The sequence below is a fragment of the Pelodiscus sinensis genome, chromosome 23, assembly GCF_049634645.1.
Source record: "Pelodiscus sinensis isolate JC-2024 chromosome 23, ASM4963464v1, whole genome shotgun sequence".
Taxonomy (NCBI): Eukaryota; Metazoa; Chordata; order Testudines; family Trionychidae; genus Pelodiscus; species Pelodiscus sinensis.
The window spans coordinates 24504156-24523403 of NC_134733.1; the positions used below are offsets into that span (position 1 = coordinate 24504156).

A 19248-nucleotide genomic window follows, 5' to 3' on the forward strand; every position below is an offset into this window, starting at 1 on the left:
CCCCGCCCCACACGTACCAAGAGAGAGGTCACATAAAAGAGGTGAAAACACTGGGCAGCCTCATGTGCCACAAGGCACAAGAGCATCAGCTCTTTGGGGAAAGGTGTTTATTTTGTTCCTCTCACCACTTGCAGAATAAGCAACGAATTTGGCCTTCAGTCTCCAAGGAAGGAAAAATACAATGGAGTTATACAGCCAGAGATCCGCCCCCAGTAGCTGTCCCATTCTCTTTTAGGGTTGTACAGTGGCCAAAGTCTGAGGATAAACACTAAACCAGTGAAATGTTGTTTATGGACACACTACACTGGTTTAAACCTGATTGAGAATGGCTTCTCTGGCACCTCTTAAATAAACTGTGTTGGACAGATTTGTCCCAGCCACTCATAGAAGGGAAGATTTGGCTCCTAAAACCGAGACGAGGCATACAGAGCTAAGGCCAGAAAATAGCTTGCTCAGCATACAGTCATGGCTGTAAGTTTTCAGCTGCAAATTCCATGGACCTGAAACAAAAATACATTTCAGTGCACTGGTGGAGCAACAAATAGAGTCAATGATTTCACAGTAACCAGCCTGGAGTAAGCAACTGAGCCAGGCAGAAGCTAGTAAAGGGGAGGGAAAGGTGCGGATAAAGCCTCTTTCACAGCACTTTACAGCTGCCCACTGAGAAAAAAATCCTTAATCTCACAGACTAGCTGATTGTGAAAGCGTTTCAGATGAAAGACATTGTGCACGAGACTGAAAAGACAGTGATGACACATTTGTCTCAGAAAAATGTTGCTTTTGCACAATATCATCTTATTAGGGAACTCAATGTCAGATTTATTGTACTATGTAGCACTATAAAGACTAAGAAGATGGTTTATAAGGTGATGAGCTTTCGTGGGACAGACCCACATGAAAGCTCATCACCTAATAAACCATCTTGTTAGTCTTTAAAGTGCTACATAGTCCTGTTTTTTGTTTCAGCTACACCAGACTAACACAGCTACATTTCTATCACAGATTCATTGTACGCTTTTCAAAAAAGAAGAAACCAGCATTACTTCAAAAATCCCTCATGGGGTTCTCAAAGAGAGCGGCAGAAATGACTCAACGAGCACCTTCACACACATAGTTTTGATACAAATATTTTAAATTAGGCTGGATTTAGTCCTTTTAGTGAGATACAAACCAAAGAGTTTCTCTTACCTCCCATCCTTCCATTTCCAGTCCTCTCTTCCCATATATGTCATAAATGGCTCTTGTCTGTGGATCACTAAGCACTGCAAATTAAAACCAAACATGCTCAGAGTAAAGAACTCAGTTTTCAGTCGTTCTTTCAAAATTCCAGCATCTGTATCAATGGCAAGTTAAAAATACAAACATACACAGATACTGCAGTCCTGCTGTAATTAGACACAGAAAGGGCCTTTCTCTGCTCCAGAAATGATTTTCACTTGCTCACAGGAAATCCCTAAACACTGGATTTCCATTTCTTTAAGTGTAAAAATAAGGGACAGAAACTGTGAGAGATTCAGACTAATATCATCTGCAGTGTTTAAATCACAGAAGCAGTATTTTTTAAGGCACACACCTTTTAGCTATCATCCATGGGAGCATCTCTTTCATCAGGTAAGCACATGACATGATGGTGTAGACGGAGCTTGGTCCTGCCTTGAGGGCGGGGGGCTGGACTCGATGACCTCTCGAGGTCCCTTCCAGTCCTATGATTCTATGATTCTATGCAGGCACTGAATCTCAATGCACAGAGCTTTAGGATTTGGCTTGTCTAAAAGGTTTATAAAATACAGGTTGAACCTCTCTAGTCCAGAACTCTGGTCCAGAAACAGCTGTTGCCTGGAATGATTTGCGTTAGCCAGATGTCCACTTTTCATGCGAGACGCCAGGTTTCCCGTGGTTCCATAAAGTTTATTTACAGCCCCCAGTCCTGGCTCTCAGTGTTCTGTGCTGTTACTTAGCTGTTAATTTACCCCTAAATGTCCTCTAACAGCCCAGTAAGCAGTGGAAGGGTTGGTAACACTGCTAGACAAAACTGACATCCCGTGGTCTGGAAAATCCTTTAGTTCAGAACTGGTCCAGTCCCAAGGGTGCCAAACTAGAGACATCCAACCTGTACTGTGAAACATAATACTCCCAATCCCAAGAGAGCAAAAGCAAATCGCTGACATTAGGACAGTAATTTTCCCAGCAGTGACCACCTCCCTGAAGAAAAACCTGAGGACACCTGCACCCTGCTCATCTGGCAAGGCAACAGTAAGAGGAACTAACTGCTAATAAAAAGCACAAGACTTATCGCAGCCACTTGGATGAGGTAGGACTGAAATACTGCGAACAGACAAATACAGCTACTCGGTGCATACACCTACAGTTCTGTGACAGCTGATTTTACAACCAACCTGCCCTCTACTTCAGCAACGAGCCTAGAAGCAGAATTTTGGTGCAATTACACAAATAAGGCAGAGGGTATTTTCACTATCATTGAACTGCGGCAACAGAATTTACAAAATTCCATTCAGAATAGAGCTGCAGCAAAAACAACAACATTAGGCATTAGAGTTTTGATTTTTAAAAGTCAGTCCAGACACACTTTTAGGGTTTACTGATCTCCTCTGGGGACAGAAAATATAGCATGTTCTCAGCCACAAAGCTACTTCCTAAGGAAGCTAAAGCCTATTTGTCCGGTCTCCACTAGGGCTGTAAGCGACTAGCTGACTATCCGATAAGCTTTTGCCTATCGGATAGTGGACTAATTCCTCGACTAGTCACTTCCCTGCTGTTGCTGCCTCTAGCAGAGACAGCAAGGGGAGGGGGAGCAGGAGCTGGGGGAACTGACTTAAAAGTCGGTTCCCCTCCAGCACCATCTCCACAGGGGGTAGGGAAATAGCAGGGACCAGCTGATTCCCGACTCGCGCCCAGTCCCAGACAGACTCTGCGACTCTTAATACATTTAAAAATCAGAAGCACAGCTGGGAGGGGGGTGGCGCGGAAGGGGGAAGGACATGCAGCACGAGCCAACAATCAGCTGTCTGGGCTCACACTGGATTTCCCCCTGCTGCGCTTCAGCTTTTTAAATGTATTAAGAGCCCTGCTGGCTCTTAATACATTTAAAAGGCAGAGCCGTAGCGGGGTTAGCTGCCGGGACCAACAGTTAACCCCGCTGCAGTTCCCCTGCTCATCGACTAGTCGATGGAAAATCCATTGATTAGCCAATTAGTTGATTAAACTATATTTAACACCCCTAGTCTACACACCCAATAACTCCAAAAGAAAATTAGGGGGCTACCTTCAACTTCTCAGCAAAGATTTAATAGCACAGGCAGGGTTGTTGTAAGGTCCGATATTATTGAGAATTCATTACTTTCACAAAATACATCTCGATGCATTTGCGTAATTCTGAATATTTTGGATTCTTTTTTCACAGAAAAGGACAATGATACTTGCTACAGAAAGCCTTTAAGTAGACACGATTTCCATCTTAAAGGCCTTGTTTTTCCAGAAAAACTGTAGCATTCCCTTAAAAGTTTTTTTTGGGGGGAGAACTGACAGATTCATTTGGCCTTTGCTCCAAGTTCACTTTTTTGCCATAGAATTTCTTGGAACTCCCATTTGTTTTCATTTTTCCATTTACAGGCAGTCCCCGGGTTACGTACAAGATAGGGACTGTAGGTTTGTTCTTAAGTTGAATCTGTATGTAAGTCGGAACTGGCGTCCAGATTCAGCCGCTGCTGAAACTGACCGCCAGTTCTGACTTACATACAGATTCAACTTAAGAACCTCAAGCTTCCCCAAGTCAGCTGCTGCTGAAACTGATCAGCAGCTGATTCCAGAAAGCCTGGGGTAGAGCAACTCTGCCTTGGGCTTCCTGTAGTCAGCGCTGGTCAGTTTCAGCAGCGGCTGACTTGGGGACGCCTGGGGCAGAGCAGCTGGGGTGCTGCTGGGTTGCTCCAGTAGCACCGCTCCTCGGCGCTACTGGACCAACCCAGCAGCACCCCAGCTGCTCTGCCCCAGACGTCCTGATTCAGCCACTGCTGAAACTGACCAGCAGCGGCTGAATCAGGACCTGGGGCAGAGCAGCTGGGGTGCTGCCGGGTTGGTCCAGTAGTGCCCAGAGCGGCGCCCCAGCTGCTCTGCCCCTGGGTCCAAAACAAAAGCCTGGTCTGCTGGGGGGGGGGGGGGGGGGGGGGGAGAGGCACACTAGCTGCGCCCCCCCCCCCCAGCAGACCAGGGACACGGGAGCAGAGCCGCAGCAGCAGCGGGGTGCCGCGCCTCTGAGGCTTTGCTCTAGCAAAGTCTCAGAGGCACGGGACCCCGCCGCGGCTGCGGCTTCAGTCCCGGTGCCTGTGGTCTGCTGGGGACGGTCCCCAGCAGACCACAGGCACTGGGACTGAAGCCGCAGCCGCGGCGGGTTCCCGCGCTTCTGAGGCTTTGCTCTGGCAAAGCCTCAGAAGTGCAGGAACCCGCCCGGTCCCCCTGGTCTGCTGGAGACGGCAATCCGCCACCTCGACCTCCGGGGCGAGAGAGCCCCGTTCGTAAGTGCGGATCTGACGTAAGTCGGATCCGCGTAAGTCGGGGACTGCCTGTATAAAATCATACCATTTGGCTTCCTTCTTTCCACTTGCTATACCACATCGACCCGGTTCCATGTGGTTCTCTGCCTGCTACTCCACCTATGACTGCTGTGCCAATCTGGGCCAAGCAGAAGTCATAACATTTATACTAAGCCATGAACACCTTGCCAAATGCCATTTGAAAAGACGAATCTCTCTTATCATTTAAGTGAAAAAGCATATATGTGACTGCAAACTCCCGCAAAACTCCTCCCAACAACCATCCCAGTAATAGGGACAAAATATGAACAAACAACAAACAAATCTTGAAAAAAATGTTTGTAATCTGTGAACTCCCCTGGCACCAATGTAGCCATTACAGGAAACCCTCCCCAATCGTGGTGGATGCGTTCCCGCATCCACCACGAATGGTAAAATTCATAAACACTGGGGGGTCGGGTCGCAGCTTGACACCCCCCTTCAGTAATCTGCCTGTGGCTTCCCAACTTAACACGGGGAATTCACTGCAGCTGCCAAGAGCCATAGAGAACTGTGGGCTGAGAACCGCTGTGAGTTCACTGTGGCTCCAGACCCCGCTACCCGACTCCACGCTAGGAGACCTCGCAAATATGTAGAACCACGAACAGCGATTCCGTAAACCGAGAGGGTTTCTGGTACAAAAGCTCTCTAATTCATGCCACGCTTCAGAGAACAGTTCTACCCTTGGCTAAGATTTCAGATGCCTTGTTTTGGATCTTGTGAAGCTAAGGGGAGCGGCTAGGTTTTCAAAAACAACAGGCTTATAATGGAAAATTAGCTTCCACCTGAACGATGGAGAAATCAGGGAGCTAGTCACCTATCCTCGGTAGTTACTATTTTCCATAATTCCCCCAAAAGACTAACAGATGTAGTTGGCCATGGGTTTTAATTTTTGCAATGCCCAGCCGTGTCTGTAAAGCCATTTGGTGCTGAATAAGCAACAGTTTATGTTTAGGTTTCAACACGTAAGTGAGAGAGAAAGCGCGCGTGCACGCCAGGAAATGTAAAGAGAAAATTGACCTGTTTACAGCAGAATGTCAGCACTCTCTGAATTTCCAGAACATTTAAAATATAATTCTTTTTTTTAAATAGACGGTTCTGAGTTTCTCTGTCACCACCCACTGAAGCCTTGAATAATTTTTTTCTTCTTTTAACTGAGAATTTTCATATATGTTCAGACCTAATTAAAGGTGATTTAAACAATTCCACCCATGTTCAAATCTAATAGGCAGAAAGAAATGCTGACCATTCAGAAAACAGAATTGAAATTTCTTCAGCAAATTCGTTGGGATTTAATAAGGAATAATTTATTTGCTGTTTTGTTTTAACTTCCCTCTGGGCTAAATCACTGAGTGTCAAGTTTGCTGCTGCAGCAGTTTTACTACAGAACAATCCTACTAGTTCCTAATTCACTTACATTTCATTTACTTCTTCCCAAATCTCCAAATGTTGCAAGCTAACGATCAATAATTCAGACACCTACAAGACTACATCAGCCAAGCCTAGATAATCTGAGGGAAACCATTTCAAATCAAATCTGTTGCTGAAATGAATTCAGTACATCCGCCCCCCACTAGAAATCCAAAACTGGTAAAATTAAATTTGCCTCAGCTATGCAGATTCATCACCCAGCACATTCTAGCTGCCTCACTAGCCACTAAAATCTCATTTTTAGTTAAACCAGTAAATCAAGCTAGAAAACTAGACTGTATTTGTGGTATGAAAAGTCTTCATTTTAGGAGATAAATCTTCCCTTTCACTGTCCCCTGACCTGTTCCACTTCCCTTCTGGCTGGGAGGGGAACCCAGGCCTGACCTCTATCCTGGATCTGAGCCCAGGAACAGAACAACAAAGAGTCAAGGTCTGCACAGTCCTAACTCTTACTGCCAGACCTGTGTGCTACTCGCCTTGTGTCACCCTGACAGTGACCGCAGCCCCTTCTGCTCTCCACTGCTGGGCTTTGTTCAGCCCTTGCTGTTCCCGTCCAGCTAAGCGTCCTCTTTAACTGTCCTCATTGCGCCCGAGCTCCTCATCTAGGCACAGCTGAGGTAGTAAAAAGTGCACAAAGCCACCTGCATCCTTCAGGCCTTACGTGGTGAGCACACTCCCGCACACTCACTTACACCACTGACAGCTTGGAAAACCAACAGTACTTAGCAGACAGGACGTTAAATTCATTCTTTGTTAACATGCGTGGAGGTCCCTGGGAGGAGGAGACATTACATACAAAGTACTCTTGCTATGTCGCCCTTAACTAGGCCTTCAAATGTGGGGAAGCTTCACTAAAGAAAGAAGTGAAGACCATGGGGATACAGCTACACTGCGGTTGGCACCATGCTTCCCAGAGCGGCAGACAGACGCGTCCTACTGCGCAAACTAGCTCTCTGAACATAGCAGTGGCTGTGGCAGTCAGGAGGCAACTTGAGCTAATCACCTGACGCCCTGGAAACACATTCAGGTCCACGGCTACCCTAGCCACTGCCCACGCTGCCATATAGTTAGAGTGTGAGTGTGAGCAGCTCTGGGGAGCATTTCTCTCCCCATGCTGAGAATGCACAGAGTGGGTGACGGGGAATGGAAACTCGGGACCCTTCCGTAAAAAGAAAAACTCAAGTTGCCTTTCAGTCTGAAGTTGCTGAGCACTGGTCTCTGTTCAAGGTGAATTTTTCTGAAAAGTTTAAACAAAACTAGAGACTGAAAAATGTCGAGCTGCAAGAATATTCTTGTATTGTAATAACTTATTTATTCATTTTAACAACTCTAATGGCCAACATGGCTTGGGACTGAAAGCTGATATTTGACCCGGAAACAACATTTTTTCTAATTACAAGTTCTTCTGTTAGAGTGAAAATTTATTTTGATTTGACCAAGGAAAGGCAAGTTCAAACTCACACATGCAAAGTTGGCATGGAACTTTCTCACTAAACTCATATAGAACAGAGACTGGAATCCTGCATAGTGAAAAAAATGAGTGGAGATACACAATGAATGAGGTAAGGACTCCATCTTCTTCCAAGGCTTTATCTACACTTAAACACTGAAAGTGCTCTGTAGTGGTACTTTAAACCGAAAGCATGGCCACCCACACGCACCAGGAGACAGATCTCCCAGCACGCTATGTAACCATCATCACAAAGGGATGGCTAACAGCTAACCCTAATCTGTAGTATGATGTACAAAAACCATTGACTGCATACTTCTCATGTAAGCTTTTCACAGTTTTTCATACAATGTGATTTTCAGAAAGTCCAGCCTACATTAGGTAATGCACAGAGTAAGAAGCTGGTAAAGATGTGTGTTTATATTATATTTACGAAATAGATCCTGCTTAGTTATAGCTGGCAATCTAGACAGGTAAAAAGTCATTAAAATAAATTGTAATAAGATTACAAAAAGACAGACCCTAATTGGATCCCAGAGTAGAATGCAACTCTTGGTCTTCCAGCATACTCATTTTCCATCCACTGGAAAACAAAGTATTCGTTTTTCAAAACACCAAATGAAAACAAAACTAACCATCACATGTAAAAAAGCTTCAGAAGGGGAGCTGAGTTAGTCTAACAGGAAAAAGTTAAACAACCAACAGTCTAGTCGCACCTTAAAGACTAACAAAACATGTAGATAGTATCTTGAGCTTCCGTGGGCAAAGCCCACTTCTTCACCTGAAGAAGTGGGTTTTGCCCACGAAAGCTCATGATACCACCTACATCAAATGTAAAGAGCACAAAGGAATCTCTCTCTCACTATTCAGATTCCACAACTGATTTACCAGAAAATCCAGCATCTACTAGGACCGTGGTCACCACCAACCCGACGATCGCGACTGACTAGTCGATCCTGGGGGCTCAACCAGTCAATCGTGAGGCTTTCAGGAGGGCGCCCCCCCCCCCCCCCCCCCGCTGTCCCCCACTGCCAAGATGAACACTGTGCTGATGCTACCTCCAGGGACAACGAGTTTCCTGTGGGGTGGGAAGAAGTTCTGCAGCTGCGCACCAGATCCCGGAAGTGTGCAGGCTGCTCCTCCCCCAGCTGCCCGCAAACAGCCAGCGCGGTACCTAAAACACCAGTCCATCACGCACTGGGGACTTTGTTCCCCTGCTATCTTCCTGTGCATGGGGGAAGGAGGGAGGGAGTGGGAGTCTGGGACTGCACCAGCTCCAACTGCTCAGGCAGCCGCACGCTGCCATGGGGAGCGGAGAAGCAAGGCGCGCGCTGTCCGAGTAGTTGGAGCTGGCGTGGTCCAGGACTCCCCCTTCCCCAGCTCAGGAAGGCAGCAGACACATGATGGACCAGCGTTTCAGGTACCGTGCCACTGCTTGGAGGTCGGGGGAGCAGCCCGCGCACTTCCTGGACCTTGGCGCGCAGCTGCAGGATCCCCAGTTACCAGTCCCTGTCCCCTCCCCCCATCTAGACCCCCACAAGTACCCTGTCCTCTGCCCCAACACCCACCAGCACCCTGCCGCAGGCCACTGCCCCGGCACCCACCGGCATCCTGTCCCCTGCCACAGCATCCTGTCCCCTGCCCCTGGGGGCAACAAGCCCCCAATTGGGGCCAAGCCCTCATCTGGCCACAGAATCATAACATTCCTGTACCCCCCACCCTGACCCCAAATCTGAGTCTATCATACACTGGAACCCCCTATCCTGAGCCTCTCACACCCCCAAACTCCTGCATCCCCACATCCTCAGTCTTCTGCCACAACACTCCTGCACCATTCACACACTGCAAATCTGTGGCCTGAGCTCATCATACTCCCAACCTCCCTGCCCTGAGCCTCTCACACACTCCAACCCAAACTCCTGCACCCTCATAGCCACAAGCCTGTGGTTTGCTCAGCACCCCAACCCTCCACCTGAGCCCAACACTCCCCAGCCTGAGCCTGCATTCCCTTCTCCACCTCCTCCTGTATCCAAATTCCCTCCCAGAGCTTGCACCTCTCACCCCTTCCCACACCCAAATCCCTCATTCCCACCCCAGAGCCCGCACCTCCTGTCTCAACCCAGTGAGGGTACAGCTAGACTGCAGGAGTTTTTCTGGCAAACATGCTCTTTTGACAGCCTGTGTATTCCTCATTCCACAAGGAATAAAGGGGCTTCCAAAAGAAGGTTTTTTATTCCCCCACACATTTGGCCCAAACTAGATGGAAGAGATTTTTCTGACATTTGGCCCAACAGAAGGATTGAAAAAAGCAGCAGTGTAGCCGTACCGTGAGAGTGTATAAGGGCTGGAGATAGCAAGTGATGGAGAGAAGGGGGAACAGAGAGGGCAGGACCTCAAGGAAGGGGTGGGGTCTTGGGGAAGGGATGGGGGGTAGATCTTGGCTTGTCCTAACATTTAAAAAGTGATCTTGGGTATAAAAAAGTTGGAGATCACTGTACTAGGAGAACTGTCACTACAAACCTAAGAGTTCCACTGACCTTCATAAGCCTGGTGTACAAGGTTAAATAGTTGTTCAGCTTGTGTTTTGAGCTCTGGGTCTCTGTGCTTGTCAGGATGGTACAACATACATAGTCGGCGATAAGCAGCTTTCAGCTCTTCCTGAGAGGCCTGTGAAAAGGAACAAAATTCAAACACAGCACAGTCAACATCATTGTTATCAGAATCAGCCCTGAAACAAAACCTCATCAGACACATCACAGACCGTTTAGTATATTAAGTACCAAGTATAAGAAAGTTATACTGTAATATTTAAATAAAGCACCAATTTTGATGTTATACGTTTTCCAATGTTATCACAACAGTACCAGCTTACAAACCTGAGTGGAAAAGCAGGAGCCAGTTACAAAATGCCTTACCTTTGTGCACATATATTATTTTAATTAGACCAAGACAGTATGTTCCCATTTCAGTGTTGTGTGACATAGAATGGCTAAAGCAAACTCTGAAGAAATAGTATAAAACCTCAGGGTTTCACACCAGACCCTGAAAGTGTTCCCTGTAAGCTGGGCACTCGTGCAACTGCTCAGGAGAAAGTCAAATGCTGCCCAGCAGATTAGCAGAGTTCTTACAGCTAGATTAGTGTTTATAATGATGGTGCACAGGCACACGTCTCAGTGCATATAAAAACAATATTCCACACATGGATGGAAAAGATTAGAGGGATTTTCTGCTGTACATTAATCCCAAAACTTCAAAAACTGCACATTCAAAATTCTGCAACAACAAAGGTCAGACAGTTAAGCATAAAATTCCACAAACATACCTCTCTGCTACAGACTGTGATACTAGCTTTCCCAAGTAGCAAGAACACTCCACTCTTATCTCAAAGGCATATAACCCTCTCTAGACAGACAGACTACTTTGGCAATCTGAAGGACAAATGATAATATTCCATTAAATTCATGAAGAAAAATGTGTCTCATTACTGCATCCACACTAGATTGTTTATATACAACAACATTTGGTGGAGTCAGATTTTGGATGGCTCTTTAAGAATCGATTGAGTAACAAAACATTCCTGCCTCTCTGTCATCCTCCCCCAAAACCTCCTCCCAGCAATCTCATTGTGGAGGCTGTGAACCCTACAGAGCCCCTCTAGCTATTCTCTCACCATCTCTTCCCTGAAGTAATCCTTACATTTAAACACTGCTCTGGACTTTTAAGGTTATGCATAGCTGGCATTAATTTAGCCACAACACACAAATGAGCAACTCTGAGACTGAGGCTGGCACATGAAACTCATGAAATTTCAGACAACTAAGTCCTGGCCAGTTCTAAAGTTAAGATGGGAAGGGTGAATTATCCACACAGAATAGCAGGAGGCAGAAGGCCAGCTCTCTGGGCTGAGTGGTAGCCTCAGAGTGCAGCTGCTGTAATAGCATCACAGGCATTACTTGGGTTTTAGTAACTGATCACCCTTCTCCTAGAACAAAGGCTCAAAGAGGTCAGATGCTAAAAGAGAACAAAAAGTAACATGTGAATAAAGGGTCTTCAAGAAAAATCATTCCTTCTATAGTACCCATTAAAGGCATTTATTTAAGTAAGTGCCTTTCAATGGCTGAAGTTTGCATAGCTATTTACCTCAGAAACCAATGTGTCACAGCATTTTGTGCTTCAACCTAATCCCCCTTTTCAAGTCAGAAGTGATCAAAAGAAAACGAAGTTGGGCTCTGACAACAGTGTTCAATATGCAAAACTGGACTCAATCCATTTTTGTGAGCAGTTTAGAACTACTTATTTCTTCTGCAGATTTGTCTATTTCACATTAAATGTGTTCCCATCAGATAGCAGAAGGGTGCTCTTCCAGACTTGCCCTGGCCAATGTAGCAAGAGAGCAGTGATTTTCCCTTCTGCTATCTCCTTTTGCTTTCTTGGTTATTAAAATTAAACTAGATGAGATGGGAGTGGAATATCCAATTCGAGTATGACCTTTTTTAATCAAATTAATGATATAGATGACTTACTCTGCTATTGATTAATAAAAATGAGCAGTTTCATTTTTCATAAATACCATTCTCAATAAAATGTTATATTGGGCCTTTCATCATAAGTGAATAGCTAAGGTCACTGGTTCAATATTTCATGAATGAGAACTTATTGGACTACAGAACTCAGAAAAATACTGACAACATTTCAAATCACAGCTTAGACTCCCTGTTCCCCTCAAGACATGAGCAGTCCCAGACTGAGCAAGTCAAGGCTCCCCTCCCAGCTGTCTGCCCTGTTCCCAGGGTGCCAGCCCTAGCCACTAGGCTCCACTCCCAGCCCCAGCCAGGGCTGCACTGCCCGTGACACCAGCCCTGCTGCCCTCAGACCTGCCTGGGCTGCAGTCCTGACCCCGGCCGACTGAGGCTCTGGTCCAGCAATATCTGTGGTCTGGATGTTGCCAGACCAGACTATCCTAGTTTTCCGAGGTTCGATCTGTATGAGATACACTAATAATGATGTTTCAAGTTACCTTCTTAGGAATAAAACACCAAGCAAAATTCAGAGGCCCATTATCTCCCTCTATTTGGGGATTAAACAAACAGATTCATTTAATGTCTCAACAATCCAGTTACAACTTTTATAGGGGCTAAATCTATTAGGGTATGTCTACACTGCCACCCTAGTTCGAACTAGGGTGGCTAATGTAGGCATTCGAAGTTGCAAATGAAGCCCGGGATTTAAATATCCCGGGCTTCATTTGCATCTTGCCGGGCGCCGCCATTTTTAAATCCCCATTAGTGCGGACTCCGTGCCCACGGCTACACGCGGCATGGAGTAGGTAGTTCGAATTAGGCTCTCTAATTCGAACTACCGGTACACCTTGTTCCACGAGATATACTAGTTCGAATTAGAGAGCCTAATTCGAACTACTTACTCCGTGCCACGTGTAGCCGCGGGCACAGAGTCCGCACTAACGGGGATTTAAAAATGGCGGCGCCCAGCAAGATATTTAAATCCCGGGCTTCATTTACAACTTCGAATGCCTACATTAGCCACCCTAGTTCGAACTAGGGGGCAGTGTAGATATACCCTTATAGATTACATGTTGGTGTACCTGAGAATTGCTAGCGAATGCGTTTTGTCTCCTCATCAGGACTGTGAAGTTCAGGGACCATCCATAACTTATTTTCAGATCAAGTGCTGTACCAAATTAAATTGAGTTTATGGCACAGAAGCACAAATTTGTTTCACGCCATCCCCAAACAGCCCACGAGTAAAACACGTGTGCTTTGATTTTCAAAAATAATTAAAACAATCTCTTTCAACATGCATTCCTTTGGCTCACTCTCTAGCCCAGTTTCATAGGTATGTTGCATTCTAACAGGAATACTAAAATTATAGTGTGCGTACTGAGGAGCTGCTAATGTAGCTAAATCAAACCATTAAAGTTTTGGTGGCCCCAAACATTTATGTAGCTCCATATTTCTTATTCTTAACACTTTAGTCCTGATGTGCTCATAGAATGCATCAGGAAGCCATCAGAGCTCCAAGGCCCAGTTAAGCAAAAAGGCACTGAAATAACCAGTGACCGGAACACGGAGTTAGCAAAGGATGTACCTCACCTTGCAGTAACACACAGTTTTCCCAAGCATTGTAACCAAGATCTAGCCCAGGTCCAGTTGAACCAAAACCCATATACAACAGTTTCTCAATTCATTTACAAGAAGCTTTGCAGCTACACCACTTTGGGTGAACTGGTCAGGCATGGACTCAAGTGCCAAATGATTGACAGCTCTATCTCGTCCTTTACCACATACAGTCACACTACCACCCAGGTGATCCAGTCCTTGAACAAGATGAGCTCATGATAAAGAGCATCTGGCAGATGCTGAACCTGAACAAAAGGGATGTCAGGGAGCAGAGGAAAGACCTTGGGAGAGTTTGCAGCCTTGATGCAGTTTCCTTGAATTGAAGGTGCACATCCATGGTCTAGAGAACTCTTGGATTCCTTACTGACGCTGTTTTCACATGGAAAGGATTTCTCACAGACCCTGCTCGTCATCTCTGGCTGGCTAGGAGATGCCGTCCCACTCGAGCAGGCAACGACCTGACATCAGACATTCATAGCTGTGTCACCTCTTGGCAGGATTCCAGCAATGTGAGATATCTGGGCAGGAAGCATTCAGCACTGAGGAAACTCCAGTTAGTGCAGAATGATGCCTTGTAGCTCAACAACAGAAATTACTATGAGCCCACCAAACCTGCCCTCTGCTCTCTACACTGGCCTCCCATGAATTTCATCCCAAATTCAAGACGATGGTCCTTATGTAAAAGCGAGGAGGAGTCCTGTGGCACCTTACAGACCAGCGGTTCTCAAACTTTTGGGGCTCCGGAGCCCTTTACATGCGTAAAAATTTATGCGGAGCCCCAGCTGACCGCTGATTGTATGTGTTGTACCTATCGATGTTTCCAGTTTGTCAACCTTGCAGAGCCCCTGGAGATGTCTGGCAGAGCCCTGGGGCTCTGCAGAGCACAGTTTGAGAAACACGGTTATAGACTAACAGATTTATTGGAGCATAAGCTTCTGTGGGCAAAGACCCACTTTATCAGGTCCTCATGTAGTAGGCACTCCGCAGCCTGGGCCAGTGTGCTACTTAAAGCTGCGGGCTATAAAGTGTGGTCAACAATTGTGCTCTTCTGACAAGCAAAGCTCGTTTGTTAGGGATATAACACTTCCCCCACAGACCAGTGTGAGAGTATGGAATTAACTGCCCCAGGGGATCCAAGGACCATCACAATCCTCATGCCACTGGAACAAAGGACCATCACAAATCCACACCATTGTACAGACCTTTCTCTGAGGCACTTCATATTTGCCTTTTTCAGAAATATATATTGGACTTGCTAGGCCTACTGACTCACCAGTTTCTCTGTGTCCTAATATTTCACTGATCACCAAAACCTTTGCATGTCTCAGAAACTGAATAAAGCAAATACAAGATGACCTTTCCCTTTTCCTCCCCTCCTCTGAATCAGCTGATATTTCCTGTTATTTTTAAATTATCAATTTGACGGGGCAATCCTGGGAAGGCTTGGTTGAAGCCATGGCATTCACATTTTTCTCTGAAATTGGTACACAGCACTTCATCTTGAAAGACATCTTGCCCTGCATATCCCTAAGGACATCTGCACAGCTCTGGGAATAATGGCCTTCAAGAATCATGCACCAGAATGTGTTAACAAGAACAAAGACTGTTTTCGTCAGGCCAGTGACAGATACAGCAATGTCCTACAATATTCTGGAAAAACCTTACTGAATTCAGTTGAACCTCACTGAGAAAAAGTAAGTGCCTTTGGAGCGGATAGTAAAAATGCAAAATATATGTATGTTGTTGTGGGCCTGTACGGAACTTGCCTAGAAATACGACTACCGCAAACCTTGGAAAGTACCATGAGCTTCAAAGCACTCATTTAAAACAACAGCGAAAACAAGAATGAGCTGCTAAACAGGTTTCCCAGAACATAAAGGCATATTCTCTGGTTATGCAAAAATTCAATCTTTGAAGCTTTGCAAGGCGAGAACCTTTTCTTCTGATCACCTGTCACAGAGATAAATCAAAGATCCCAAAACTGTATTAAGAATGCATAGATTCCTTATTGTAATTATTAACTCTGTTCATCTGAAGAAGTGGGCTGTGCCCACGAAAACTCATGATCCCATCTACATGTTTTGTTAGTCTGTAAAGTGCTACCAGACCATTTGCTTGTTGTGTTTTTTTTTTTTTTAATAAGATGTAATGAACTGGTAACAACAGGAAAACTCTGCATGGGGTTTAAAGGACTATTCACCAGCTAGAGCTCTTGTTGAAGTAAGAGGATGACCTGTGGTCAGCTTATCAGCATGTAGGTAGGTTATTTTATTGTTTTAATATGTTTTCTCAGGGTGTCTACACTGAGAAATTTTTTCGGAAAAAGGCCATTACATCCACACTGCAACTGCGTTCTTCCGCAATAAAATCAAAAGAACAGAGGGGTTTTTCCGACATTGGTAATCCTCATTCTACTAGAAGAAGCCTTTTTCCAAAAGAGCTCTTTCAGAAAAAGGTGTGGGGGGATGGGCAAGAGGGTTCTTTTGAAAGAAGAGGAAAAAGCACAGGTGCCCCAATAGCCACTCCATCCATAGTAATCACAGCTGAAATGTGAGATAGCGTCCACATATCTTTCAAAAAAACCCAGATTGCTTTTTCAATGCATTTTTCCAGTGAAGACACGCTCTTTCGGAATAAGTTTTTCTGGAAGATCTCTTCCAGAAAAGCTTCTTCCGAAAGAAGCCTGCAGTCTAGAAAAAGTGTCAGTAAAGCTTTTACTGTAAGAATAAATGTGCTTGCTTGGAAAGAGGTGTGGCAATGTAGCTATGAGAAATACACCGTTTTCTGTCTCTCAGAAGAAAAGTAAAGCAGGGTTTCTTAGGCAGTCTGATGTGGCTGAGGAATTCATAGTGTAGGTATAAATGCAAACTAGAACTATCATGTCAGGAAGGAAAGAACTATGTGTTTCCACACAAGAAAGGCAACGGATGGAGAGCTGGAAGTTGTAAGTATGGGAGTCCTTGGTTGACCAAACACAGGAAATATAGGTACAAATGTCCTACACAACCAATACCTAATCCTCCTCCTCATTTTTCCTACCAGATTCAGACAAATGTATGACTGGCTCCTTGAATAAGTGTCCATAGAACATCATTAATTGACATTTTGGGGTACTTTGAAGTCTAAATCAATTTGAAGTGAAATTTAACTATGAAATTAATTTCATGTAATAGCAACAAAAGCTGATCCAATGTTTATGAAAAGAAACCTAATTTGTTGTTTCAACTTCGCTGAGAATATTTACTACAGGCAGTCCCCGGGTTACGTACAAGATAGGGACTGTAGGTTTGTTCTTAAGTTGAATCTGTATTTAAGTCGGAACTGGCGTCCAGATTCAGCCGCTGCTGAAACTGACCGCCAGTTCTGACTTACATACAGACTCAACTTAAGAACCCCAAGCGTCCCCAAGTCATCTGCTGCTGAAACTGATCAGCAGCTGATTCCAGGAAGCCCGGGGCAGAGCAACTGTGCCTCGGGCTTCCTGTAGTCAGCGCTGGTCAGTTTCAGCAGCGGCTAAATCAGGATGCCTGGGGCAGAGCAGCTGGGGTGCTGCTGGGTTGCTCCAGTAGCACCGCTCCTCGGCACTACTGGACCAACCCAGCAGCACCCCATCTGCTCTGCCCCAGGCGTCCTGATTCAGCCGCTGCTGAAACTGACCAGCAGAGGCTGAATCAGGACCAGAGCAGCTGGGGTGCTCCTGGGTTGGACCAGTAGCGCCCAGAGCGGTGCTGCGGGACCAACCGGCAGCGCCCCAGCTGCTCTGCCACAGGCGTCCAGAGAAAAGCCTCGTCTGCTGGGGGGGGACGGGGACATACTAGCTGCGCCCCCCCCCCCCAGCAGACCAGGAAGACACGGGCGGCGGACCGAGACGCACCGCGGTCCCGCCGCCTGGGTCCTCCGCGGCTTTGCTCCCAGTCTCCCTGGTCTGCTGGAGACCAGCAGACCAGGGAGACGGGGAGCAAAGCCTCTGAGGACGCCGGCAGCGGGACAGCCGCGAGGCGTCTGGGCTGTCCCGCTGCCGGCTTCCCCCGCGGCTTTGCAAAGTCTCGGGGAAGCCGGCAGCGGAGCAGCCCAGGCGCGCCTGGGGTGCCCGAGCCCCTCCGCGGCTTTGCTCTGCGTCTTCCTGGTCTGCAGACCAGGGAGACGCAGAGAAAGCCCCAGAGTACATGGGCGGCAGGACCGCGAGGTCCCGCAGTCCGTGTACTCTGGGGCAGCCCCGTTCGTATCTGCAGATCCGACGTCAGTCGGATCCGCGTAAGTCGGGGACTGCCTGCATTGGTTCCTACAAACTAATAGAGCTTTTACAGGAACAGCTACTTAACACAGACGCATACAGTTGAGATTCACATATTTGTTGTTTATATACAAATTGGATAATTAACAGATTATATAAAATGCATTCAGGCAATTCCTGTAAAAAGGCAGGTTACAGAAAAAAAACTGAGCTTGAATCACCATCATGCAGCTCATAATAAAAAGCAAACGTCTGGGCAGGACTCAGTTTGTTTTCTTACTAGTTTTATTTTCATTGATTGATTTGGTATCTAGTGTGCAATGCCACCTTGCAATACTGTACACACATGATGTCTTCAGTTTTAAGACACACACAGTTTCATTCAGTTACTCAGTGAGAGGCTTCAGGCACTTGGTGTGATCATATACAAGGCCCTGACTTGCCTTTTGGAATAAAGCACCTCGCAGAGCCGTATCTTTTGGGCAGTGCACACAGTGTCACTTAGGTTTGTAAGTGCAGCTAAAATTTTATATGAACGCCTTTCCCGGACGTATGCGGACAAGATGACCTGGTCTTCCATTGGGCTAAGCACAGAACCAGATACAAAAACTAGACTGAACGAGGTTCTGGTTTATCAGAGAAAAAGAAAATACTTATTAACCCAGAGAACATGTGGATTCCACTCTCCTCCCCATCAACAAGACATGGCGTTTAACCTAGGCTTAGACAGAGGCCAAGACCAGGTGTTCAGGGTGCTCGTGGCCCTAGAGAAGGCAGTAAGAGAAGAGCCCTGTCCTGGACGGGGGACACCGATAGTTCCGGAAAAAAAATCTCTCAATGGCTTGTGGATCAGTGTCAGAACAATTAAAGCAAGAGATGGGATACTAGTTGGCGTCCGATACCAGCCCTGGGGGGAATTCTGCAATTTTACTGTGGCTCCAAATGCTATAATTGCAGAATTCCTCCAGGACTACCGCTTCCTAGTGTGATTTGATGGTAGGTAACAGGAATCTGGCTCCTGATGTTCCTCTCTACTATATGTGTGTGTGTGTGTGAGGGGGGGAGAGGGAGAGCTTTGTGATCATCAGGGATCCCAATCCGAATAAGAGACGCTAGAGATTTCATGCTGCCAGTACTAGAACATCCTTGGAATTTTTATTATAAATATTATAGATGACAATTTCCTAACTTGCAGCCAACACTGGCAATTCTGTATTAGACCTTGTCCTAACAGCTGAAGAGAAACTGAGCACAGAAATAAAAGGTAATGGTACTTAGGTACACGCAATCACAGCTTGATCCCGGTCATACTGTGTAAGTATGATAAAGTCCACACTACTTATACACACACATTTGGTGCTTTAATAAGGCCAATTTCACAAGGCTGAAAACAATTATGAGCCAATTCAC

At 46.0% G+C, this 19248-nt stretch overlaps 1 protein-coding gene across 3 annotated transcripts in view; it reads right to left on the reverse strand.

Moving 5' to 3' along the window:
* Nucleotides 1-19248, reverse strand: part of DNAJC11 (DnaJ heat shock protein family (Hsp40) member C11) — a 63813-nt gene that overhangs the window by 41105 nt on the left and 3460 nt on the right. For all 3 annotated transcript variants that reach the window (XM_075906136.1, XM_075906138.1, XM_075906137.1), the window contains exons 2-3: nucleotides 10005-10134; nucleotides 1189-1262 (exon numbers count right to left, since the gene is read on the reverse strand). In XM_075906136.1, coding sequence (XP_075762251.1) covers nucleotides 1189-1262; nucleotides 10005-10134 — 204 coding nt within the window. The remainder of the gene's footprint in view (nucleotides 1-1188; nucleotides 1263-10004; nucleotides 10135-19248) is intronic.